The sequence below is a fragment of the Penicillium taxi genome, assembly GCF_028828555.1.
Source record: "Penicillium taxi strain IBT 34144 chromosome Unknown utg000001l_segment0_segment0, whole genome shotgun sequence".
Taxonomy (NCBI): Eukaryota; Fungi; Ascomycota; class Eurotiomycetes; order Eurotiales; family Aspergillaceae; genus Penicillium; species Penicillium taxi.
Window position 1 is genome coordinate 3,435,859 of NW_026643203.1, and position 25,527 is coordinate 3,461,385.

At 45.7% G+C, this 25,527-nt stretch overlaps 10 protein-coding genes across 10 annotated transcripts; 7 read left to right on the forward strand and 3 right to left on the reverse strand.

Annotated features, from left to right (window-relative positions):
* Positions 1 to 632: 632 nt before the first annotated feature.
* Positions 633 to 2,115, reverse strand: N7495_001234 (protein kinase PKP2; the record flags this gene model as incomplete). The annotated part of the gene is made up of 4 exons (XM_057203904.1): positions 633 to 1,415; positions 1,476 to 1,758; positions 1,836 to 1,955; positions 2,006 to 2,115. 4 exons carry the CDS (start codon positions 2,113 to 2,115, stop codon positions 633 to 635), a joined length of 1,296 nt encoding a protein of 431 aa, XP_057067977.1.
* A 781-nt stretch (positions 2,116 to 2,896) lies between these two features.
* On the forward strand, positions 2,897 to 6,896 carry N7495_001235 (ubiquitin-specific protease UBP15; the record flags this gene model as incomplete). Its single annotated transcript, XM_057203905.1, has 9 exons — positions 2,897 to 2,905; positions 2,973 to 3,093; positions 3,306 to 3,450; positions 3,506 to 3,660; positions 3,724 to 3,913; positions 3,986 to 4,094; positions 4,157 to 6,556; positions 6,608 to 6,737; positions 6,790 to 6,896. The coding sequence occupies 9 exons, from the start codon at positions 2,897 to 2,899 to the stop codon at positions 6,894 to 6,896; spliced, it is 3,366 nt and encodes a 1,121-aa protein (XP_057067978.1).
* Positions 6,897 to 7,309: 413 nt separating this feature from the next.
* Positions 7,310 to 8,132, forward strand: N7495_001236 (p24 family protein; the record flags this gene model as incomplete). Its single annotated transcript, XM_057203906.1, has 3 exons — positions 7,310 to 7,456; positions 7,545 to 7,733; positions 7,842 to 8,132. 3 exons carry the CDS (start codon positions 7,310 to 7,312, stop codon positions 8,130 to 8,132), a joined length of 627 nt encoding a protein of 208 aa, XP_057067979.1.
* A 3,174-nt stretch (positions 8,133 to 11,306) lies between these two features.
* N7495_001237 (uncharacterized protein) lies at positions 11,307 to 11,636 on the forward strand (the record flags this gene model as incomplete). The annotated part of the gene is made up of 1 exon (XM_057203907.1): positions 11,307 to 11,636. The coding sequence occupies one exon, from the start codon at positions 11,307 to 11,309 to the stop codon at positions 11,634 to 11,636; it is 330 nt and encodes a 109-aa protein (XP_057067980.1).
* Positions 11,637 to 13,363: 1,727 nt separating this feature from the next.
* On the forward strand, positions 13,364 to 14,061 carry N7495_001238 (uncharacterized protein; the record flags this gene model as incomplete). The annotated part of the gene is made up of 3 exons (XM_057203908.1): positions 13,364 to 13,697; positions 13,783 to 13,865; positions 13,930 to 14,061. 3 exons carry the CDS (start codon positions 13,364 to 13,366, stop codon positions 14,059 to 14,061), a joined length of 549 nt encoding a protein of 182 aa, XP_057067981.1.
* An 840-nt stretch (positions 14,062 to 14,901) lies between these two features.
* Positions 14,902 to 15,979, reverse strand: N7495_001239 (RNA polymerase II-binding domain-containing protein; the record flags this gene model as incomplete). Its single annotated transcript, XM_057203909.1, has 2 exons — positions 14,902 to 15,765; positions 15,830 to 15,979. The coding sequence occupies 2 exons, from the start codon at positions 15,977 to 15,979 to the stop codon at positions 14,902 to 14,904; spliced, it is 1,014 nt and encodes a 337-aa protein (XP_057067982.1).
* A 2,616-nt stretch (positions 15,980 to 18,595) lies between these two features.
* On the forward strand, positions 18,596 to 18,784 carry N7495_001240 (uncharacterized protein; the record flags this gene model as incomplete). Its single annotated transcript, XM_057203910.1, has 1 exon — positions 18,596 to 18,784. One exon carries the CDS (start codon positions 18,596 to 18,598, stop codon positions 18,782 to 18,784), a length of 189 nt encoding a protein of 62 aa, XP_057067983.1.
* Positions 18,785 to 19,484: 700 nt separating this feature from the next.
* Positions 19,485 to 20,138, reverse strand: N7495_001241 (uncharacterized protein; the record flags this gene model as incomplete). The annotated part of the gene is made up of 4 exons (XM_057203911.1): positions 19,485 to 19,843; positions 19,917 to 19,942; positions 20,055 to 20,068; positions 20,130 to 20,138. 4 exons carry the CDS (start codon positions 20,136 to 20,138, stop codon positions 19,485 to 19,487), a joined length of 408 nt encoding a protein of 135 aa, XP_057067984.1.
* A 440-nt stretch (positions 20,139 to 20,578) lies between these two features.
* On the forward strand, positions 20,579 to 23,148 carry N7495_001242 (TFIIH/NER complex ATPase/helicase subunit SSL2; the record flags this gene model as incomplete). The annotated part of the gene is made up of 3 exons (XM_057203912.1): positions 20,579 to 20,606; positions 20,660 to 20,782; positions 20,837 to 23,148. 3 exons carry the CDS (start codon positions 20,579 to 20,581, stop codon positions 23,146 to 23,148), a joined length of 2,463 nt encoding a protein of 820 aa, XP_057067985.1.
* A 736-nt stretch (positions 23,149 to 23,884) lies between these two features.
* N7495_001243 (questin oxidase family protein) lies at positions 23,885 to 25,428 on the forward strand (the record flags this gene model as incomplete). The annotated part of the gene is made up of 5 exons (XM_057203913.1): positions 23,885 to 24,038; positions 24,111 to 24,413; positions 24,469 to 24,825; positions 24,883 to 25,281; positions 25,334 to 25,428. 5 exons carry the CDS (start codon positions 23,885 to 23,887, stop codon positions 25,426 to 25,428), a joined length of 1,308 nt encoding a protein of 435 aa, XP_057067986.1.
* Positions 25,429 to 25,527: the final 99 nt, after the last annotated feature.

Here is a 25,527-nt window from a genome sequence, read left to right on the forward strand (position 1 = left end):
CAGACAGTAACCGATTTTGATTTTGTCGTGATAATGGATGTGATGCTGAGTCATATGTTAATGAACTGTTCTTATTGTCGAGGATTGTTTCAATCGTGTCGTTAACGAGTCGTTACAAGCATTGGGATAAATACTTACAGGATACAGTCGCAATTATCAAGTCATGCTAGCCTTAGAAGACGCCGAACATGCCTGTCACGATGGTCTCAAGAGGTGAGAGACAGGTTACTGCTAACGAGGAGCAGATCTGATAAAACGCTTGAGATCGGTGGTTGCCACGAAGCTGAGGACAAGGATGGCGAAGAGGGCAAGATAGATGTAAAGGGGAGTAGTATCATCTGGAGGGGGGTTGCGGGTGATACGCTTCATGGTTGCGAGTGTTTGAGAGCAAGTGTAAAGGGTTTTGATCAAAAGGTGGACTTTGCGTAGATTGAGGAAAGAAGGTCCAGAAGGCACGGGGTTTGCACTTCCCAAGTGTGGATGTAGGATTGACCACCACCACATCTCAATTTCAATTTCCACTGCTACACCTCTGCACAATTCAAGTGTCCAGCATAAATATACTCAGGGCTTGAATTGCAGAATGGTGAGAGTACCTGAATAAATTTAAACAGTTCACTTTTTCACAAAAGTCATACAGCATCGATGGCTGCACGGCTGGTTACCTGCTCGTTCTTATTACCCAGTTTCGAGATCTGCAAGAAGGCGTCCACGCCATAACCCTCCAGACTATGCAGCTCCAAACTTCCAGCCCAGTACTCTGCATACACTCGGGCCATAGGCAATCCTAGACCGAGACGCAAATCGTGGGGTCGCGATGTCAGCGTGTCCAGCCACAGTTCACGGAATCCTACGCCCACTCTGCGTTGCGATACGGTCAATTCCTGCATGGTCGCAGCCATGACAGGCACTTTTAGGAGATTGTCGAGTTGCACTTGTATTTGCGGTCCCTTGCTGAAGGACCACAAATATGGAAGGGTCTCTCTCGGAATACCACCACCCTGGTCCGATATCCGTATTATCACATGTTGGTTTGTTTCACAAATCAGGACATTGATGGGGGGTGGTGGTTGTGAGTAGTCTTGGTGTTTCTCAGCCACAGCTTGCATGGAGTTCCGCAGAAGTTCGCCCACGATGTACTCCAAGTGGCTCATAATGTAAGGGAAGGTGGCGTCCAAATGACCCTGAACGTGGATCTCGGGGATTTGACTGGGCTGACAGGTCTGACGCATCATATCCTGCACAACTTTCCCGCATCGCTCCACGACGTCATTGGCCTTGCACTTGAGGAATACCTCACCTACAAAGTCTGAGTTCATGTCGCTGCGCTCATGCGAGTCGGCAAAATTCCAATCCGCATTAAAGTTGTCCGTGAGGGACAGATGCTGCTCGGCAATAACGCGCCTGGAGATTCTCTGTTCCAGAACACATTAGCCAAGGGCTTCCAAATTCATTCAACAGGGGATATAACATACCGCTCGTAGGAGAGTATTCATGAAGCTGTCCATTGCATTTGACGGTACCAGGTCGCGGCATTCCAAGACCCCAATCGCTAAATTGGGGATCACTACCAAGTGTGCTTTTAGCATCTCACGGAGGATTTCGCAGAAGCGCTCATTATCGTCCAAAGTACAGATCTCGGGTACCATTCTGAATTTCTCGAAGGCTTTATAGTACAATTCGTGTACAAGAGATAGATGTGGGTTGGAAACAACAACATAGGGCAATTGTTGAATATCTCGGATTCGATGCGCAAGACTATCACAAGAATTGTCAGTTAACACTTCATTCCCAGGCCCGAATACCCAAACGCCAAATACTCAATTAAAACATACCGAATGGGTAGCTCCGTGCGCACATAGTTGGCAGAGCCGATAAGCCGTGGCTCGGTCAAAGTGCGGCCAAAGAAGGTCAATTGCCTAAGACTGATAGGACGTATCTGACGTTCAACCCATCTACGGACCTGTCAGTATTCAAATCGAAAAGAAGGAAAGCTTGAGCATACTCATCCACAGCAGAGGCCGGCCGCCAGGGTGGGGGTTGTTGCGATGAGTAAGAACGGTTTGAAGCCCGTCGCAAGGTGGACCAGCACCGGACTGGACGACTTGACAGCATAATTCTCCATATAGGTTTGGATTAAAAGAAAAAGAAGAAAACAAAGGGGGAAATGGAATGATATTTGAAGCATTTGGAGCTTCCCATTTCTTCAGCATGTGGGCGGTGAGAGCATACGACACTATCATACGGTTGAGTTACTGTTTTTAGAGATTTCTATAAGAGATTTCTCCGTCATGCTATATGATGAAATTGATAACATGAGTTGTGACGATCTTCTGCTTCTATAGTTAGCTGGTTTTTCTTATGTATTCTGAAGATAAACTCTTGAGTTGTGGCTTCCTAAGGTAACAGCCCTGGGGGTTGAAAAGGTCCAATCCCTAGATCTGTGGAATGGGAATTAGGAATGAAACTGATAGAGAAATAAGTCATTATCATACAATATAACATGATCTGATGGGAACGGGATATATGATAGTCATCCAAGGTGAGTAGACGAGTAAGAGTAAACAGGATTTACTAGACACCACGTTAATTAAAGCCAAGAAATTAGCAAATCCACCTCTCAGTCAGTCTTATTGATTTCCCCATATTTTAGTAATTTTACTCTATTTGACTATTTTCTCTATTCTCTTCCTCACTCTTACTCCACCCAAAATTAAAACGGTCGAGCTTTCAAGGTTCCAACTTTACAACTTCCGCCACCGCTAAGCTCCGTCTGGATTCTGCTGCTCTGCAGACAATAGATTCTTCCCCCAACACACTTAAGTCCCTCACACTCCTTCGTTATTCCACTCTCTCCGAATACTGTTCTCCGACTGATCGGGAGGGCGTTTTCGCCATGGAAAATGTCAGTTTCACACGCCGACCGTGCCCCTCGCGCCTGTGTCGTCATTGCAGATCTAATAACCTTACAGCTTGCGGAAAGCGAAATGCTTATCGACGACTATGAAAAGTACCCTGATGAAAAGACCGATGTCGTCGTCGTTTCTAACTCTGGATCTGACGAGCCTTCAGCCCTGCCGTCTGCTAATGATCGTACGTTTCCCTGCGTCCTTTTTTCCTCCTCTCCGCACTCCCGGCAAGATCCTCGGCAATATCACGACGAGAATGATGTCTTGATGAGAATATAGATGCGACTAAAAAATGGACATCATCTTTCAGCTTTGGATCTAGCTTGCCATTGCGGGGGAGGCTCTACTTTTTTTTTAGGTGCAGATAGCGCTAACCGAGATATTTTCAACTTATAGATGCGGCGATGATGGCACACATCCTTCCCAAGAACCCAGACTTGGAGGTCGAAGACGAGGTCACTCATACATGGCATATCAAGGATTGGAGGAAGATGGACCGCAAGATGCACGGACCGGTCTTCAACTGCGGCGGGTCCCCATGGTGCGTGATACTTCCCCGGAATTCAAATAAGCTTAAGTTCTAAAGACAGACTTAGGCGCACTCTATTTTTCCCATATGGAAATAACTCACAACATACCTCGCTGTACTTGGAACATGCGTGGGAAGAGCCTCCGAAGGATTGGTATTCGTGTGTGCAATTTGCATTGGTCATGTCGAATGTGAAGGATCCATCCATCTACGTTTCTCATGGTAAGTGAGATCATTTGGCAGTATGACGTGAGATAAGGGCTGACTATGATTACCAATAAACAGTCGCAATGCACCGATTTACTGCCGATGAAGGTGACTGGGGATTTACCAAGTTCTATGACCTGCGCGCTGCGTTCAGTGATCCGTTTGAGGGTAAGGGAGTGCCTCTCGTCCAAGATGATGAGGCCATCATCACCGCGTACGTGCGCGTCGTTAAGGATCCCACTGGAGTTCTCTGGCACACCTTCCATAAGTAAGTTTCCTGCACACCAATTCAATTCGGCCCTCTTAGGGCTGTGGTCTTAGATACTAATCAGATCTCCAGCTACGACTCCAAGAAGGAGACTGGCATGGTCGGTCTTCGCAACCAGGGCGCAACCTGCTACTTGAATTCTCTGTTGCAATCGCTTTACTTCACTAATGGTTTTCGCAAGGTAAGGGTTGCAAACGTCTATCTTCATTAGTAATGCATACTGACCTCCCACACTCCTTCCAGGCTGTGTATCAGATCCCCACTGAAGATGACGCCAATACCGAAAACAGTGCTTGGACCCTCCAGCGATTGTTCTACAACCTTCAAACCAACGATTCAGCAGTTGGAACGACTGAACTCACCAAATCTTTTGGCTGGGACTCTCGACAGGCATTTGAGCAACAAGATGTTCAGGAATTGTCCCGAAAGCTGATGGAGCGACTGGAGGAGAAGATGAAGGGTACAGTAGCCGAGAAGGCACTTCCTGATCTCTTTGTTGGCAAGACCAAGACATACATCTCTTGCATCAATGTGGATTTTGAGTCCTCCCGAGTGGAGGAGTTTTGGGACATTCAGCTGAACGTTCGAGGCAACAAAACTTTGGATGACAGCTTCCGCGACTATATTCAGGTGGAAACCCTAGAAGGTGAAAACAAGTATGACGCGGGTCCCCCGTACGGCCTTCAAGACGCGAAGAAGGGTGTGATCTTTGAAAGCTTCCCACCCGTCTTGCACCTCCATTTGAAACGATTTGAATACGACCTTAACCTGCTTACGATGATGAAAGTCAACGACCGACACGTTTTCCCCTTAGAGTTTGATGCGGCACCCTACCTCTCCGAAAATGCGGATATGTCTGAGCCCTGGACCTATGAATTGCATGGTGTCCTTGTGCACAGCGGTGGCTTGGATGCCGGGCACTACTATGCGTTCTTGAAACCTACCAAGGACGGACACTGGTACCGTTTTGACGATGATCGTGTGAACCGCGCCACCGAGAAGGAAGTTCTAGAGGAGAACTACGGCGGTGAATATGAGCGAACTAACGGTGCTAACGGAACCGCTAATGTTCGTCAACCCTACACCCGAGAACTATCTACCAAGAGATCTATGAACGCCTACATGCTGGTGTACATCCGCAAGACACGAGTAGATGATATTCTTCTCCCGATCGAAAAGGAAGATGTCCCAGACCACATAGAAACCCGCCTGGCCGAGGATCGCACAGAGATGTTGCGTCGCAAAAAGGAACGGGAGGAGGCTCATTTGTACATGAACGTTGGCATTTTGACTGAGCAAACTTTCCAGTCCCATCACGGCTTTGATTTGACCAGTTCGGACCTCCCTGCCGAGGACCCAGCTCTACCGACTCAATACCGCATTCTTCGCTCGAAGAAGGTGGGTGAATTTGCGAATGAGATTGCCGAAGAACGGGGTATCAATGCTGATGCCATCCGATTCTGGCTTTTGGTCAACCGCCAAAATAAGACAACCCGCCCTGACCAAATCATTAATGATCCGGAGATGACTGTCGAAGAAGCTTACGCCAAATTCGGTACCAAGGGCGGCCTCTTCCGCCTTTGGATGGAGGTCGCACCGCTGGGTTCTGACGGCAAGCCGACTCCTTGGCCCGAAAATGACTCGGTCCTTATCTTCCTGAAGCACTTTGACGTTGTGGCCCAGAACCTGAGCGGGGTAGCCTCTGTATATGTCCGAAAGAACCAGAAGGTGGCTGACTTGTCATCCATCATCTTGTCTCGCATGGATTGGCCCGCAGGCACCGAATTCACACTGTTTGAAGAAATCAAGCACAATATGATTGACGTTATGAAACCCAAGCAAACTTTCCAACAGTCTGAGATCCAGGATGGTGACATCATTACATTCCAACGAACAGTGAAGGACTCTGAGGTGCAAGCATCGGCCATGTACAGCGACGCTCGCCAATTCTATGATCATCTTTTGAACCGCATGGATGTCACCTTTGCTCCTCTCAAAACCGGAGAAGGTGAAGAGTTTACTCTGACCCTCAGCAAGAAGATGACTTATGATCAATACTCAAAGAAGGTTGCCGATCACTTGAATATTGAGCCCACTCACTTGCGATTTGCTCCCGTGATGGCCAGCACCGGCAAGCCCAAATCTTTCATCAAGCGCGCTAACAATGCCACTCTGGCTCAGACGCTCACTGGACAGTATGGCGCATATGGATACACTATGCACCGTGCGGATGCCCTCTACTACGAGGTTTTGGATATGAGCCTGAGCGACTTCGAGCAAAAGAAGAGCATCAGGGTGACCTTGCTTCCTCAAGGCATCACAAAGGAGGAACAAGTAGAGGTTCTTGTGGCCCGTAACGGAACTGTTGCTGAACTACTCTCCGAGTTGCAAAAGAAGGCGAATCTCTCTGATGAGGTGCTTAATGAGACTCGACTGTTCGAAGCGAGCGGTGGAAAGTTTAATAGGGAGTTCTCGGAGAACCAAACCGTGTCGAGCATCAATGAATACTCCACTCTCTACGCTGAGCGAGTTCCTGCTGAAGAGCTGAATATTGAAGAGGGTGATCGTATGATCAGTGCTTACAACTTCGACCGTGAACCCAGTCGGCCCCATGGAGTTCCATTCAAGTTTGTTGTGAAGCCAGTAGGTCATCAAAATCGGTCTTTATTTCAGAGAATGCTAACCCCAAAATAGGGTGAAATCTTCAAGCAGACCAAGGAGCGTCTCTCAAAGCGGACCGGCATTAAGGGTAAGCCCTTTGAGAAGATCAAGTTCGCCATCATTCCCCGAGCCTCCTTCTCTGCGACTAAATATATTGAGGATGGTGAGTGATCTCGAATCCATATCATTCCCCGCATCAACTAACCACTTTCCAGATGATATTCTTTCTGACATGGCAGGTGCTGATGATTATCTGGGTCTTGACCATCAAAGCAAGAGCCGCGGATTTTGGGGAAAGAGCGAAAGCTTTTTCATTCGATGAAGTGATTTCCAGGGCGCTCTGGGTTTGGGGGAATTTGTGAACGGGGCTCAGCTGCAAATTACATTCGCAGTGACACATCAAGCATGCCTTTTTCCTTTTATGCTGGTCTCGACATTTTATGCAATTCAATTTCATAATCGTTATGTTTGTGCTCCGCCATCCATAGTGCCTAGTTCTATAGAGGATTCAATATGAAGGCAATTAAAATACAATACAGATCGGACAGGGTCAAATAGATTTTGCCATTGAGCTTGTAAGTAGATTTGACTGTAGTTATGTATCCGTACGTATTCTATAACTAGTTCGAGCAAAACAAACCGCTGACATAAGCACATGCGGACCTCTCCAAATGGACAACATTGTTACTCCTGACTGCGCATCTCTTGAAAGTTGACATCAATCCTCTCTCCACCATGCGCTTTTCACTTCTGGCCTGTCTGGCCTCTCTGGCCTCTTGCATCTCAGCCACTGCCTTGACCTATCGCCTCGATGCCAACGAGAAGGCATGCTTCTTCACCAATGTTGACCAAAGCAATGCCAAGGTGGCATTCTACTTTGCGGTTAGTGAACAAATCAATTGATGTGCCACTGCGCGCATTACAGCGATCTATCTAGCAGCTTCCTAATATCCTATCCGGTCTTGTCTAGGTCCAATCCGGTGGTTCATTCGATGTTGACTTTGTTGTGACTGCGCCTGGAGATAAGGTCGTTCTGGAGGGCACCAAGGAGCGACAGGGCGACTTCGTGTTTACTGCTCAGAGCATTGGCGAGTACACGTTCTGCTTCAATAACGAAATGTCAACCTTCGCCGAGAAGATGGTCGATTTCGAGATCGCTGTACGTCATACTTCCCCTGAAAACAGGTCCCCATCACCTCCCTCCGCCTTGAATAACCCCAATCAATATTGTAATTAATCTGAATATCACTGACATATCTATCTTCAGGTCGAGAACGAGCAGCGTGCTCAGCTCCCCTCTCGCCAGGGCGCTAGCCCCGAACAAACTTCCAGTCTTGAGGAATCCATCTACAAACTCTCCGCACAGCTGTCCACCATTTCCCGCAACCAAAAGTACTTCCGTACACGTGAAAACCGTAACTTCAGTACTGTCCGCAGCACCGAGCGTCGGATCTTCAACTTCAGCGTTATCGAGAGTCTGATGATGGTGTCGATGGCCGGCTTGCAGGTCTTTGTCGTGCGGTTCTTCTTCCAGGGCGCACGGAAAGGTACGTTTTAAACGAACACATTCTCTTGTCTAATCCAGTTCAAGTCACCTTTGGGCATTAGTTTTCACTTGTGCAGTTACTGATTATTTGATTAGGTTACGTGTGATGAGTATGAAAGTCAAAATAATACGATGTATGTCTTTTTCTTACCCTCAACATCGAGATCGGCGCATGCTGTTCCAATGGATCACATCTCTTTCCTTATACTATGTAGAATTATGAATCCTTGGACCCAATTTTATCACCCAATTGCATCTTAATACGGCAGCTGAGTTTTCATTGGTTTCTGAAATGCGAAGAAGAGATATTCGTGTAGGGATGAAGTAACGAAGGGACAACGCTCAAGGTGAATACATAATTGTGATTCGTTTGCCTAAAATCGTTCATTCACGCTTCCAAGGTTGTCTTTAACATATCGCGAATTACCTAGGTAGTCTAGACGGTCTATCATCTGAGGTTGGTCATGATGGCTCGCCCCGTCATGATGAGATCGAAGTTTGTGTACAGTGAACGAATTGTTCTCTCATGCTCGATCAGTCAACATTCGCAATACTAGACCTACCTAGGTAGCTTCAATGATTCAGACAAACAGGTTTCGACCGGACTAATCGGCCCAGCCATCTTCTTCACTGTGTACAATGAACTCACTGTAAAGAACAATCTCAGTGACGTCCCACCATGACGAGACACTGATAGAGCCTGAATTGAAACATATGTCAGACTATACACGATGACTTCATGTCCCATCTACCCGCCGTGTTATATGAGCTTATTTGTGCGGAGTAAGAGCTGGACGAACGAAAAAAGTGGAATTGTGATATCATAGCAACGTCCTCGGTGTAACAACAAGATCGTCATTTGCGGTACATCGCCGCATATCTTTTGCTTCTGACGGGTGCCCAGATGTTTACGGAGCATGCAATGTGATGCATCTGCGCTATGGTAGATTAACTTCATGACTTGGGCTCTTGTCATGTCTGGCCCGTACCCAATTCATTGTTGACATGCACATATATAGGTATGATAATGATGCTGTGGGGCATTGATACTACAATTGTTTACCTACTTAGTAGGTACCGAGGATGACGATCGGCCGTGTGATCAGACCCCTGGGGTATACACTGTTAAATGAGAAACTAAAGGTCTCTTTTGACTACCAAAATCGCCTCAGATCCGACGGTGCCCATCGTCCCTCCTGAGCCTGGACATAGTCGAGTCCTACTTCGTGTTCGATAAATCTCTGTGGGTCTGTGACTCCCGAAGTCTGTCGGACTTGGGTGCTGTGTAATTGCAAACTTCGTGCTATATTGATAAAGCACTTATGCAAAGACCCACCGATTATCTCTATATAGAAATGTCTCGGATCAAATGGATTATCATAGTATTATTACCTACCTAGGTAGGTAGTCCACATCTGATTCTGATATCGGAAAGGCTCCGGCGTCGCCTCTGACTAAGTAGTTATGTAGATATTCGTCGAACCAAACCTAATACTGCTTAATTCCACTAGAAATTAATAGAGGTATTAACTAATGTACATTCAGGCATATGTGGGACTTCTTTGCCTCCCCGCTAATGGCGAGTCGAACCCTGGGTCTGCAAGTCCCGAACCGGCTGTCATGTATGGTTCTGCTGGAGACTCGGTTATAGGCATTGTTGAGTTTCGCTAGTGTCCTGGAAATGTCCCACATAGCACGCTACACTGTATCCACTACATCGTATCGTTCTTTGCCACCACATGGCCCTAGTCGCCACATACCCAGATATCAGCCTCGATCGGTTTACAGCATCTCGTATCTGTATCCGGGGAATATACGTTGCTGAATGCGGATCAATATGAGCCACTCGTATTACACGCAAGAATGTACATAGTTGCGGCGGTGCGTAGTAGCTTCAGCTGAATTCGTATATTGCTCATTGTATAGGGCTTGGTGACGTCAGGTGCCATTAGTGCCTCAGGCTCATGATAAACCGCAATTAATTAACTACTAAATAAATACACCATGCTTTGTTACTTGGATGCTCGATGCATCGGCCCGAGAACTCAGTGAATTAAAGTATCAATATTGGTCAGATACATACATCTAATGTCATCTATTGGGCTACAGAAATCTCATTCCATCGGATCGCCCCGAAACTGGCTATGACGACATGGCTTGGTCCACTTTGAGGTCTCATTTTCAACAGCTCACCAGTACAACTCACAGTTCTCATGTCCAAATGAGAATGAGGTGACATAGGTAAGATCTATCTTTACAAGTTTAGATGTTGAACGTTGAAAAAAAAAAACATCATGATATCCCCTTTTCGTGCCCATCTTGGTGGAAATCCATTTCCGTTCAAGGAATCCTCTCGTAACAAGTGCCGAACACAGAATGGGCCTCGTCGTTCATAGACCCTTACACCATTCATCTTATTGGCAGATAGCAATCGTAAGGCGAAAAGATCTGCAGGGGATATGCTATCACCCATGATCCAAATTGATGCACATTCCTATGAGCAGTGAACAGTGAGCTCATGCCGCCGATCCTCGATCCTCGAAAGGTGGTCCTAGTCCAAGTGGAGGTAATCATTAATTTATTTTCAAATAATGACAGCGAACGTCGTTCTTATGATGCGGCAGTGGCGCATCTCATCGCTTTCCTTTTCCTCAGCCAATGATGTCACTGGACCTTAGTTCTCCGTTCCGATCTTCTTCTGCTTAAAAGCTGATGAACCTATCATCTACTGATTAGGTCTTCATCAATCAACCCATGATTTCATTAATGACATTCACAATCTTACTGCCCCCTCCTTTTTTCGGACTCTATTATAAAACCAAGAACTTCCAATAGGACTCCAGATTTGATACACCTACTATTCCCCTAAACCTTTCCCATCTTGGACCCTATACGACCCAATACGTCACTGTGTTTGACTGATTTGCGGCCCAATTTGAAACATCGCCTTTCCACTGAGTCTATCACACTTTTAATCTTTCCCGTTCTACTCTGTACTTCGGTACTGTGTTTACCCTAAGCTAAGCTCTGTTGATCCTTACTAAAGGTCGGTAGGCCCATTCCCCACCTACTTATATCTTTCCTTACTCTACAAACCCCAAGCCCGCTTCCCAAACATTTGACAACCTATATTTGGCTGTTGACCTCTACATTGGTAACTAACAACGAAACCAATTAATTTAGACCATGTCTCAAACAACCATCCCTATGTTCCAAGACTCGGCTGATCACCTGGCTGGAAACTCTGAACCTCTGTCTCTAGAAGACTATAATCGCACTATGCTGGAGTATACCCATCGACAGATGTCTTCCTTTGTGGATATGGAAGGCCACAGTAATAGCAGCCGAAGTAGCCAAAACAGTGGCAATAGTGGTTCTTCTATCAATGGTGATATTCCTCGTCAGGCGAACGGTCCTCCTCCCACGTCCGCGGGAGCTGCCGCTGAGGCAATGGCACGTCAGGATGCTCAGAATTCTCAGAATTCCGGCCATAATGCCAAGTCAACCGGCTTTTAAACACTCATATGGTGTGCTGAAACTGGAACCTAATCTCTTGTTCTATCTGTTAACCTCAATAGGCAGCTCCATCTCTCTGGCGCGACTGCGAGGCTTGTTCGACACTATTTATAGAGTTCGATGACACCGGCATCAATAAGACCGCGTACGACCATACTCGCCCGTTGATGTATGAGTGGAGTTTTTACAGCGAGTGCTTGCACTTTTGCGCGCTAGTGATGAAGTATTTTTTAGCCTTTTGGCTTTTGTTTTCCTGTGTTTCCCGACGATAACACACCACTCCTATATCACCCCTCTCGCCATACATTTCTACCTTTCCGAATTGAAATCTTAATACAGACCTGCAGCCCCCTTTTTTCTCAAGAATCTCGACGGCTTCTGAACATTTCGTCATACGATCTTTAGGTCATTTAAGCCCAACCTGACATAAGAGCAGTTGCATTTACACACGTTCTCCTGTGCCATTCTACCAGAGCCCCAAAGCTCTATGTATTCCTATATCTTCTCTACGGCATCTTCATTCTGCGAAAAGCGATGCTTGTACGATGCTCCTTGCATCAATGAAAGTGCCCCACAAATTTTCGGGTTTTTGTTTCCCTTTCTCATGATAAATTGCCGTATGTGCGTTGTGATGAAATCACGCCACGGCCGAGGACAGTGTCACTTACTTGAAATTAAAATTACCGCCACGACTTTTTTGTACCAAATTGATCTGACTATCTGAGCCTATTATATGGATTCCGCTCGCTACTTCCAAGCTTGTATGCTGGTAGAACCTTACCTCAAAATCTTCGTCGTATTCGTACTTATCGTTGTCTTCATCCAAGGTTGTCTCTCTCACCTCACAGCTCTATCAGACGGTAGACTTCTATTTACCTTCTGTCTACCTCCATTTTCTGCCCTGGAGTGGGGGATCAGCTTCACATTCTTCAGTCAAGGGCCCTCCCCTTGCATAAAAATAAATGTAAAATTTCCATTACAATTTGCAATTGTGAAAGGTACATTGATGGACTGTATAATCTAATGGTCAGCTAAAGAGAACTTGCAGTACAAGGGACAGCCATGGCTGATCCACAAGTAACGGATTAGAAAATGAAATCTACCGGTTGCAGTAAGCTAGCCCTAACTCGAAATTCTTCCTTGATAGGCAGTTACATACCAAACAGCAAAATATCTAGCACCAGTTGTAATAACATATAGCTATCTACATTCCCCATGAGCTCAGCACCTTTTCGCTGCCCTTGGAAGCTCCGGAATCCGAGGCCACTAGCGTACCAAGGGAGAAAAACAAGGAATAACGCCAATATTCTGAATCAGAATTAATCTCCGAAGAACATCCCCAGTGTTTAGGCTGAATCAACCCAAGGGACTGTACCGATTCCATCCTGGACTCCTTTCTAGAAATCTTCCAGCTTCCGGAGGTCAATGTTCATGCCACAACCTGGTAAACCTACGCCAACTCATCCTTCATGTCCCTAACGGACTAATTTCTTCCAGCTCCAGTCGCTCATTTCTATCCATCAGTATATTCCCAGGCTCATCGCCTTGACACTCTTTTTCAACTCTTCCAAGGTTCAGCACGTCTCAATTCTTCCAACCGTTCCTATATTTCGGAGTGCTCTGTACCAACACGTGAATCGCGCCCTTTCAAATTTATTCATTTTACAACCTCGTCAACTTCTGTAATACACTCGAAGAACAAAGATCCAATCAAAGGAACTACAAATATGCTTTCGAAAATGCTTTTCACTTACCTCCAGCTCGCAACGATCCTCTCAATCGCTGCAGCTATCCCCATCGCCCAGGACGCCCCAACTACAACGATACCAGACTTCCCGGCCTCATCATCGGTTACAAAGGTATCCAAACTCGTGCTTGCGCCAAAAGTACCTCTAAATTCCAAATATGGAACTCCAGTCGGTCCATACTCTTGTCCCACGAAACAGTACAAGCGATGCTGTACGTCTCTGGCGCAAACATCGAAGGATATCCTGAAGCCTGTGGGCGACCTTCTTCCGTGGACGAATGGAATACAGATCAACTCTGGTGTCGCATTTGAATGTACGTGTCATATCCACTCGGTGCATTGTGCTGAAAAGCTTCAGTGCTTGAATAGGGGAATTTATACTTATTTTCGGAATTATAGGCAAAGATATGAAGCCAAATGAGGATCCAAATTCTTGCCAGGGTCATGGATATAACCCTATGTGCTGTACAAACCAGAAATCAGTATGTTCAGGGTCCTTCTGAGGATGGGTAGCAGGCATGTGATGTGACGCTAATGATTGTTTAGTCAACTTTGAACAACGCTTTGAACGCCTGCAAGCCCTTTGAGAGGGCCAAGGAGGAATACTACCGGACTTTCGGGTACGGTGCTAATGATGAATCTCAAGCGAACTACATTATGGATGCAGTCACTCAATGAAAGACTTACAATTTTGCATTACGGTGGTTTGCTGTGTCGTTTCCCGAGAAGCTGGAAGCATACACGATATCTTTCCCTTCTAGCACGAATCTGGCATAATGCCTTGGTCTCGTGGCATTTTTTGTATACAATTAGTATTTTTTGGTTTTTTACTTGTTTCATTTCTTCCCATACATTCATTCATTCATTCTATCAGATAATTTCAAAATAGTGACTTGATGAAACACTCAGGCATCCACTCTTGGACAGTCACTACATCAACTGCTCATGGTGCTTGACGGTAACTGGATATCTTGTAATGCCATCGTTTCTTGTAAGCTTCCGTCATTCCAAAAGATTGAGATCAAGTCTTCCGAAATAGTCAGATAGTCGAGAATATGCTCAAGAGCAATCTATCTTCTTCCAAGGTTTCGCTGGCAGGTAGGCACTCCATATGTTTTCCAGCGCTAATAGTTGAATTTGAAGGGTGTTTAATTCTGGAATAACATCACCAGGGTCGACCTCAAGTCGGCCTGCCCAATTTTGCAGGCGCACCTAATAATATATTTCATTCCAAGGCTAGGGAGCATGGGTTTCATTGTGGATAGATGTGGAAATCTGAGCTAAACGAAGATGAGATAGATATGGAAAAATGATAGTTATTGAGTGACGAAGTAAGAACATTGTTTTCGTCCTTGATTATCGCCTCTAGGATCCAGCAAATATATAATATTTTGAAAACCCGGTTCCAAAAAAAAATATTAAGGCCCTCATATCAATTCCCAGGTGCGCGTGCGTAGACCCAGAGCTTTGAAAGCCTTACACACTAATTATTGAATATGGTTCCTTTCTTGAATCCGGTTAGTACTGATCGTAAGGCCGACGTTCAGCTTGCCCGAGTTTCTGTCGCTTTTTCATTCGCTGGGAAAATTCACGAGACCACCCATAGTATGTATCACCCTGTAGAATTTCCTTGGAAATCTCGTCACGAGCGACCTTCTGGCCAAGTAAGTCCAACTCGGGGTTATCACCACCAATGACCACATCACCCGTGGTGTAGATCTGGTCAACCTCTTCCATAAATCCTTTGACGGCGTTCACTAGCGTCTCATTGGCAGGCCCTGCTGCCAATTGCAACGGCCGGATCATCTCCGGGCGAATGGAGGTTGTGGAGTTGGGTGTGAGGAGCGGGAGGATATTGGCGGCGGGCAAGTCGTACCAAGCGATGGTGGGATCGCCATGTGTAGCTGGCAGGACAAATGGTTCGTTTCTCGCGGAGAGCTTATTGGTCGGGTCAGAGTTGTCGACCATGACATCATTTGACGACGCCTCAAGCAAAGCGGCGTTTTTCACTACGATTGGTAGTTGATCCAGGATTTCAGGGCTGAAGTATCCATTTTCAGTCCAGATCTTCACAATATCACTAAGCCGTTGATGGTGACGAGGGTGTTTCTCTAGGCTGTAGGCGCCTGCTCGACCAAACAGGTCGACAATGGATGGCTTGAGTGACTCGTTGATCACAGAAAACTCCTTGCCTCCTTTTGAATGGTACTTGCTAGTATGTAGCAGGTCATTGATCAGATAAAGGACGTGGAGCTGGAGACGCTTGGGCGATGCTTGGCTGTGCGACGCGTCAGAGCCAGCTAGGGCAACCAAGTACTTGGTCAATCCATTTGAGCGCTTAGGCGAGTAGGTGACATAAACTTGAAGCCAGTCTTTGCATCTCTGTATATATGGGACATTTTTAGCAGAAATAATCTAAGTTGCGGAGGGATGAAGAGAAGAAGACCTGGATATTTGCCGGCGTACAATGGCAGAGGACACGGTCGAGCGAGGTGTGGAAAGAGCTAATTTCGTCCCGTGTGACGGACGTTGGGTCTGGATGTAGCAGACCTGCGGAGAATGAGGCCTTCGCAATTGTCAGCTGATGGGACGCCATGGCGGCGGTGCATGGTTGATAAGTCTAGAAGGAAGCTTTCTAGACTGCGACAAGCGATTGTATATCGAGTCTTGTCGCACGTGATATGGTTTGTATCTTGGCACTGCTATTGTAAATTATGTCACGTGTAGTTCAGCAGTTCCAGGTCTGCAGCCAAGCATAGCTATGATCTGAGCTACCGAGTATTTCTTACTGGTTTCCGATATTTATTTAGGTAGACATTTTTGAAACTATTCAGAGATTTCAGATTTGGTCAAATCTTAAGATTTAGGCATTATTGAAGGGTTCAGAAATTTCAGATCTAGATAAGTTCGAAATTCGTATATTTCAGAGATAGAATCAAAACCTAGGTAATCAACCCATTCCAGTTTGATTTGAGGTACGATCACTGGAGGAATGCGTTCCGAGGCTGGCATTTATTTACATTTATATATCTAAATATGGCTGACTTCAACATACAATCCCGCTTGTAGTTCAGTTGGTTTAGAGCGCCAGACTGTAATGGAAATTGTCATCTGGAAGTCGGCGGTTCGACTCCGCCCGAGCGGATTTTTTTTTCTGGCACTTTTTTTTTTTTTCTTCTTCTAATAAGACAGGAAAATATTCACCATATCCAGATCACCAGCATAGACTTGTGTCGATGACGACTTATAACAAAATAACCTATTTACCTTTAGTATGCGTCTACCATAGACTTTCCAATTCCTTACCTGGAATCTCTAATTTATATTCCCAATTTCTGCCAGAGATCGTGTGGTTGGCATGCGTTCTTTGACACCTTCCAATGTTTGATTCGAGTAGCTAGATGCTAAATCTCCCCACGCCCAAGCCTTATTGCGTGTCCAATTTGGGGCCCTTCGACCTGGATATCGGTTAGTAAAAGATACCTAGGTATGATGGTGGAACTATAAGTGCCTTTCGGGATGTCCTATCCCCTTCTTGATGTATGTTTCTCAGCCAATCACTCCGTCAGTTTCACTCAACATCAACACACAGATGAATAGATATGAGGCATAGCTATAGTAAGTTTGGTATGTACGCACTTTTGATAAGAAGATATCTGACAGACTCACTGCCACGGAATGATGGCGGCATCATCTTTTGTAGGATCATATGCTTGATCCTTAGAGCTTACTTTGTAGAGTGACCTTTTCAGCTCTCAGCTCAAACTTGAAATTTCTCTTCATCTCTGAGATACAAGATCATTTGACCTGTGTAAAATTGAACACCCATCGTGGTGACACTCGATCCTTAATATAACCTTAATATACATATGTATCAGAACCATAGAAGCCCTGGGGCTTATAGACGAAGAAAGTATCTAGGTACAGATCTCGGCGATATTGAGCCCCTAGAAGCTTGAAAAATGTGTGCTCTCGATCAGACTCATTATCCCTACTTCCAAGGGTAGGAGGTTTACATAGAACGATAAGAACTGTGAACACCACGGAGGACCCCGTAGCTTTATCTGTGCGGCTATCACCGATACCGATAACACTTAAAAGTAGATCTATAGGAAGTCATTGGCACTTGGGCAATGAAAGAATTCTTATATTCTGATAGGTCCTGATAGCCTGGACAAAAGGGTGGGCTACAAGTAGAAAGTCTCATGGGAATACGTATGTAGTCCATAAGCTGCGTACCTAAGCTCAAAAGTTCTAAGATTCCAAAATTACCAGCCGAGCAAAAGCTCAATAAGGGTCGAAGGGAAACCTTAGAAGATATCAGGTACATAGATACAATGAGTACTCCTCTATCCTCGAGGTCATTTTTCGGAAAAATTCACACCCGAGATAATTACTTATCCAAGGTCGTCCGGTTAATGTTCATCATCGTAAAGGGTTTCGATCCTTCTGGACTTTCTTACAAGAGAGTGGGAAAATGTACAAAATAGTACCTAGGTACCTGGATAATTCCTGATTGGAGCCTTGGAAGTAGTGTAAAAGTGAAGATAAGAGTAATATCGGCAAGTAATTCATTCCAAAGCCCTCGGGACGCCGAGGCTAATTTCCGATATTCTATTCGCGGATCTATTAGTCTACGAGTATCACTCGTATCAAAGTGGGAGTAGGAGAGGAGAAGTAAGAATTGAATAAGCACGTCACAAAGACCAAACCAATCGTATTTCAGCAATTACCAAGCCATTAGAAATCCGGCAATGACGAACGCCATCGAACTTTTAAAAGTTTAGCCGGGATTGGCGTCGGGTAACTATTATAGAACTACAGGGGGCCTACTGAATTCGTATATACGTGGAGAACGGATGCTGATTTACCCGCATCATCTCACTTTTAGACGGTGAAGCCTAACCCCTCTTTGGAAATAGTTTGTAGGAAGAATGGCCCACTTGTCGATTAAAGACCCCACCATGGTGTGCCGTGACTCCCCCAGATGATAATCAGCCCATGTTAGCGTCCCCGCATACAAATGGTATGTTGCGCCATTTCTTATATAAATTCAGATCTCTCCTTTTCTCTGTCTCTCAGCCCTCTTTTGGAAATAAATCCATCTTGAATCTCAAATCTCAAATCTCAAATCTCAAACCTCAAACCCCCAAATATACCTAAAATTCAAAAATTCAATATTCGATTCTGAACAATTTGATCCATCTTCATCATGGCCATTGTCGCGCATATGGTCCGCCCTTCTGTTCGGCACTTCTCTGCCCATCGTACACCTCCAGACAGTCTACTCGCACGTGCTGTCGCCATGTCCTGCATCGTCACCGGAGTTGTATTGCCATTTGTCCCTCCTGCGATTGAAAGTTCGCGCCAGAGAAACTTGACTCACCCAGACAATAAGTGAGTGTGCATTACCTAAGTATATACTTCCGAGTAAGCAGACCTAACGTTCGACAAGGCTGAACCCTCCTCTGTGCTTCCATGCTCGTTAAGCATCTATACAACTTTATACGCCTCTACGATCTTTTCATTTGTTGAACTTTACATTGGATCCTTGAGTTTGGCGCAGGCGTCAATTCTTGGACCCACGCATACTGAAGGTGTTGGGGGACACGGCGCTGATTGGATTTTTTTATTATTTTTTTTTGCTTTTATTTCTATTTTGATATATCATTATCTTTAATCGCATCAATGGATATCGGGGTATATACGCTAGACCCCTGGATTATCCGATGAGGATCTGACAGCGAGACGCTTCCGGGAATTTGATAGCGAGACTATCGATAGCTTATCCGATAGCTACATGGAATTCTAAAACGAGACACATCATACAATATCTAGGTATATTAGTGTACTCTTTATAGATAGGCCTCGTCAAGAGATGTACATCCTATATACCTGTAGACTCATTGGCCCTTAATATTCCAAGCTCTGGAGGTTGGGCCCGAGGAGATGAATATACAAAATCCTCCTAGGAAGAAACCATGGAGGCTTAATATTGATCTATAACAAGAGCACTCGGCCAAGAAATGAACAGTCCGGACGATTTTGATATACACAATCTGTACAATGGCACCGGCAGAAAATTCCCAAGCAGCTGAAATCTAACTGAATCGGTTTCCACGAGGGGGACGGAACGGTTCCGCAGCCTCGTATTTACTTTTTTCCAGCACTCGATCTTTGTCAGTCAAGGGTTCGTGTCGAGTAGCGGCAGGGTCGTGGGATGCCTCTGCACTGGGCGAAGCTGCATCATCGACAGCATTCTGGAAGGCCGCCATGTTTGCTCGTTTTAGACTGGAGTCATCGCTTGGAATTGGAGTCGAGGTAGGAAGGCCAGTTTGCTGCCGCTTATGTTCATCCTCCATGGCCTTCATTTGGGCCTTGCGTTTGATATCGGCCTCAAATCGGCTCTGTCTGTCCGCATTGACAGACTTCTTTGCAAAGATGTAGGCACTGCCGCAAGCTGGGGGACATATTGATCAGTTGCATGTTTTGATGGTGTCAAGGCATGTATGCTGCAGAAGTAGGGTGCTTACCGATACAAAGGGAGCCCCATCCAATCCTAGTATCAAAAATCATCCCCGGTTAGCCTCGTTTTTTTATTTTTTATTTTGACGTTCGCCCATCTCCAATATGGGCCCACCATTTAAATATGAGCTCATCAATTTGCTTACCAGTTGGATTTGATCTGATAGTAGCTTCATGTTAGAATATGAGGTGTCAATTGAAGTAAAAAAAGGGAGACTTACTGTATTCATGATTGCAAAATGAGAGCTTTGAGTGTGAAGAGTTGAAGTTGCTAAAAATTCCTCTACGTCAGCATTGGCCGCAAACTCCGGAGAATCGGCCGGAAGTCGGCCGTTGGTGCCTCAGGTTTATAACCTTTAATCCGTAATCCATAACTAATCCATTTCTAACTAACATCTCTGACCTCACCTCAACAGCTTCGAAGCTCCCACCATCTTCTTCGTAAATAGTACGATATTGAACGAATATCCTGCAGCTTCTTATCAGAAAAGACTGGTCGCATACACCAGTCGGCGCCTGCCGCCTGTTTCTTGCGGCTCGGCATATTCTGGCATGAAGGCTTGAATACTCTTTTCCAAGAGGCGTTGTTCTCCTTATCGGACCGAATCCCTCAAAGTTAAACTCTAAGACGCCTTATAATTATTTCAAAGCTCCGAAAAATCCCCGCAAAATGCCTCCCAAGCGCAAGGCCACTGATAGTACATACTCCAGATTTCGTGGATAGATGCCGGACTACTAACAGTTCTTGTAGGTGGCAGGTCGAGCAGAACTTCGAAGAGACCTACGCCAGTTCCAGATGTGATGGATATTTCTAGCAGTGATGAATACTCGGATCCAGATCATGAAGAGCCACCGGAGGAGAACAACTTGAAAGGTACAGTACATTCCAGTGTTCAAATTGCTTATTGCATGCTGATTTTGATTGCAGAGGTCGTCAATAAGTTTTCATTGGAGGCACATAGCAAGAAGACACATGCCGAGAAGACAGATCCCAGATTCGGCTACAAAGACCTTTCTTACCTCTCCCTCAAACGTGATCACTATAATCGCCCTCTATGGATCGAGCCGGTAAAAGGCACGATCACCCTTGAGAGCTTCTCGCCACTTGCATCCCAGGCGCAGGATTTTCTCACAACTATCGCGGAACCGCTCTCGCGCCCGACCCACCTACACGAATATCGCCTCACGGGCCACAGTCTTTACGCTGCGGTGTCGGTTGGTTTGAAGCCTCAGGATATTGTGGAGTTCTTGGACCGTCTGTCGAAAACCCCGCTCCCTGAAAGCATTCGTTCTTTCATCATCGAATTCACAAAATCTTATGGAAAAATCAAGATGGTTCTGCGACACAACCACTACTATGTGGAAACGTCAGATCCCGAGATGCTGCAACACCTATTGAAAGACGAAGTGATCGGTCCGCAAAGAATCGAGAGTAATGAAGGAATTATTGAACGAGCAGCTCCGAAGATGGGAGCACTTGTTATTCCCGGTACAAAAGATGCAGCTGGTGTGAGAGAGACTGGCAATCAGCAACCAGCATCTGCTCCACCCCGAGATGATAATTTGGAAGGAGCATTGGATTACGGTATCGATGACATCGGGGAGGACGACAGTGAGGAGGCCATTACATACAGTTTCGAAATTCCACCGACGGGTGTTGAAGTGGTGAAGGCCCGCTGCCAGGCCATCGGATGTCCAGCCTTGGAAGAGTATGATTTCCAGGGAGATACAGTTAATCCCAATCTCGATATGGATCTCAAGCCGGCTGCACGGATTCGTTCATATCAGGAGAAGAGTCTGAGTAAGATGTTTGGTAACGGACGTGCAAAGAGTGGTATTATTGTGCTTCCATGCGGTGCTGGCAAGACCCTGGTGGGTATCACCGCAGCGGCAACCATCAAGAAGGGAACAATTGTTCTCTGTACCAGCTCCATGTCTGTCGTTCAATGGCGGAATGAGTTCCTACGCTGGACTACTATCGACCCCAGCGATATCGCAATATTTACATCGGACCACAAAGAAAAATTCAAGAGATCTACCGGAATTATTGTCTCAACATACTCCATGGTCTCGCAAACTCGCGCCCGCTCTTATGATGCTCAGAAAATGATGGACTGGCTTCAATCTCGAGAATGGGGTATGATGATTCTTGACGAGGTGCACGTTGTACCGGCGTCCATGTTCCGTAAAGTCACATCTGCCATTGCTGCACAGAGCAAGCTTGGCCTCACCGCAACATTGCTACGTGAGGATGACAAGATTAAGGATCTGAACTTTTTGATCGGTCCTAAACTATACGAAGCCAATTGGATGGAACTTGCTTCCCAGGGTCATATCGCCAAGGTCCAGTGTGCCGAGGTCTGGTGTCCTATGACGACAGAGTTTTACTCCGAGTATTTGCGGGAGAGCTCGAGAAAGCAAGCACTGCTTTACATCATGAACCCTCGCAAATTCCAGGCATGCCAGTTCTTGATCGACTTCCACGAGAAGCGAGGCGACAAGATCATCGTTTTCTCGGACAATGTCTACGCCCTTGAGAAATATGCACTCAAGCTGAACAAGGCTTACATCTATGGTGGAACACCGCAGAATGAGCGCATGCGTATTCTGGAAAATTTCCAACATAACGAGCAAGTCAACACTATTTTCCTGTCCAAGATCGGTGATACGTCTCTCGATCTGCCTGAAGCTACCTGTCTGATCCAGATTTCATCCCACTACGGTTCGCGTCGTCAAGAGGCGCAGCGACTGGGCCGGATTCTGCGAGCAAAGCGTCGTAACGACGAGGGCTTCAACGCTTTCTTCTACTCGCTCGTGTCCAAGGATACTAGCGAGATGGTCTACTCAGCCAAGCGACAAGCTTTCTTGATCGACCAGGGTTACGCGTTCAAGGTCATCACCCATTTACAGGGTATCGACAACTTTGAGGGGCTATCATACTCAACTGGCGCTGAACGTCGTGAGCTTCTCCAAGAGGTTATGTTACAGAACGAGTCTTCAGCGGACGTGGAGCAGGTCAATGATGACCTGTTCTCTATGCGTTCTGGCAAACGCACAGGCAAGAAGCCGACTGCAAGACGTGCTGCAGCTACCCTCAGCGGTTTGGCTGGCGGAGATGACATGGCTTACATTGAGTACAACAAGAGCAAGAACAAGCAGATCAAGGATCACCATCCACTGTTCAAGAAAATGGAGAGAGAGCGCATTCGCCGGAAGAAGGAGCGGGAAGCAGCGGCGTAATGGTCGAGTGGAATTTTCGAGGCGGAATAAGGGAGTGACTATTTATCTCAATATTAAATGAACTCAATAATGTGAATCTGAACTTTCGTGCATATGTAGCATATTGCAAATAACAGAATTTCACCTTAAAAGGACTTCATCCCAAGGCTTTGTTGACCCGAGCATCTTGGAGGCGAATTTTATCATGAAGTAAATAAGCGGGAGCCGCATTACGGGCGTAAAAACGGGCTCGAAGAGCGCTAGCATATGACGCCAATACATAAATTGATAGATTGAATGTGAAAAAGGCATTTAATTAACTAGAATGCATAAGTGGGGCGCTTATAAATATAATCTTTCTTGGGTTGGTTTGGATTCAACCATGTCTTGGGCGAATACGAACGTCAATTCACCAATTCACCGTTAGCATCCCTATAACTTAAATATCCTATGACCAATCATAATCAGTAAACACTCGGTATGAAATTAAAATAAGAATTAGCAATGTACCCCGTAAGTATTAAAGCGGGGAACTTCAATAGCTATTAACTAGTCAGAACCCTAATAGAGCTGATTGGTAATCTTGATATTTGTAATCCTAGGCTCCACCGATTATTCAGCGAGTGGTGTTCCCTCTGTTATTATCATCTGCTTTAACCTTGGAAAGTTGCGCTGTTATCCTTGGGGTATAAAGCCTTCCGCCGCTCTATTTTTTAAATATAGTATATGTGCCGTTTATCGAGTCCAATCCGGAATCATGGCTACCGCAACAAAGATCTTATTGTCGCCTGTGGCGGACACAGGCATCTATAGCTCTGGTGTGCGCGAGGACACAGCAGAATTTACAAGCAAGATCTTGCAGGAGGACATGGAAAAGCATCATGTTTTTTTCAATGATCTAGGATTCCACAGTATGTCATCGGGACCTGCTTGAATTAGTTTGTATAGAATGATCTTGATCTTGATCTGACAAGGCTGTATAGATCATATTTTGCATCATCTTCTCAGTCTGTATGCACTTGGAGCGAGTCCGGACGATATACAGGCTGCCTATAAGCGTAACCAGAGTTACCAGATACCAGTCCGCAAAACTGATAAGAATATCGTTGAGGCCATGCATGAGAAATCTGAGTTCTTGAAGTTCTGTGGCAATGAGAAGCATTACGCAAACTTTCTGGCTTTTTTCCAGCAGGAGATTGGTGCCAAGGGAGTGGATGAAGTTGTGAATGAATATTTGTTTACTGATGATGAAAGATCAGAGAGTATGCTATGTCGCTTGTTTGGAGGTATGATGAACCCAATCTGCAACATTCATACCTAGAGCATTAGCTGATTATGTAGGGCTCATTCACCCCCTCATCCATCTAGGGTTCGGGCTGGAATTCAACCAGCCGGCCATTGTCGCTCAGGCACTGGCCCAGACAGCCGTCCACGAAGAAGATTTTGGCAGGGATTTCTTGCTGCCTGCAGAAAAGCTGGCTGGTGGGATTGGGAAGCCAGGAAAGTCATTGCTAAATCTTCTGAATGAAGTCCGCGGCGATGAAACTCTGGCACAAAGTGTGCATCGGTCTGACGAGAATAAGACTGAAGATGGGGTATTGGCTCGCGGTAAGCAGAAGATGCTCGAGTATGCTGCCCAGTATACCGTGTCCGAGAGTCAAATGGAGGAACGGGTAGCAGAAATGATCAATACAACTGGTGAGAATCATCGTATAGCGAATCAATGCTGCTTTATTGACCTGGGACTTGGATTAGTGTATTATACCAGCGCTGCTCAGCGTGCGGATAAAGATATCAAGTTTGATTTCTACTTGATTCATGCTGTCAATGCGTCTATCTTTTTCTCCAAGTTGACAAACCTCCCGGCCCTGGATAGTCGGAACAAGCTCCGGTTGCTCGAGTGGAAGGGCCGCCTGGATATTTGGCTATATATATCACAAGGCTTGCCTAATCTTTTCATAGACGAGATTCGTCAATACCCTGCTCAAAACGACTGGTCGACTATCTTTCACCGATGTGTGATACATCCAGCCGACGATGGACACATCGTCAAGCTAGCACGAGCTTTGGCTCATGGAGAGGAACTGTGTCGACTATCTGACAAGCAGGAGTTGATGATTCATGGTGATATGTGGCTTCGGATTGGAAATATGGGTGAGTGCAACACAAGTCTTTTCATTTGTTCTCAATGCTGATCTGTTGGCAGTTGTTGACTCGACTGTGGATAACAACCTGATGTGGATTCGGTCCACTGGGTTCGATGGGGCCTGGGAGAATGTAAAAGAACGCGCAGGGTTGTAAGTATTTACGGTAGCACTAAGATAAGTATGTATTCTGGACAAATTTAATTATACAAATGTTTCTTGTATTCTTCACGGAACGCAGTCGGGGTCAAAGTAA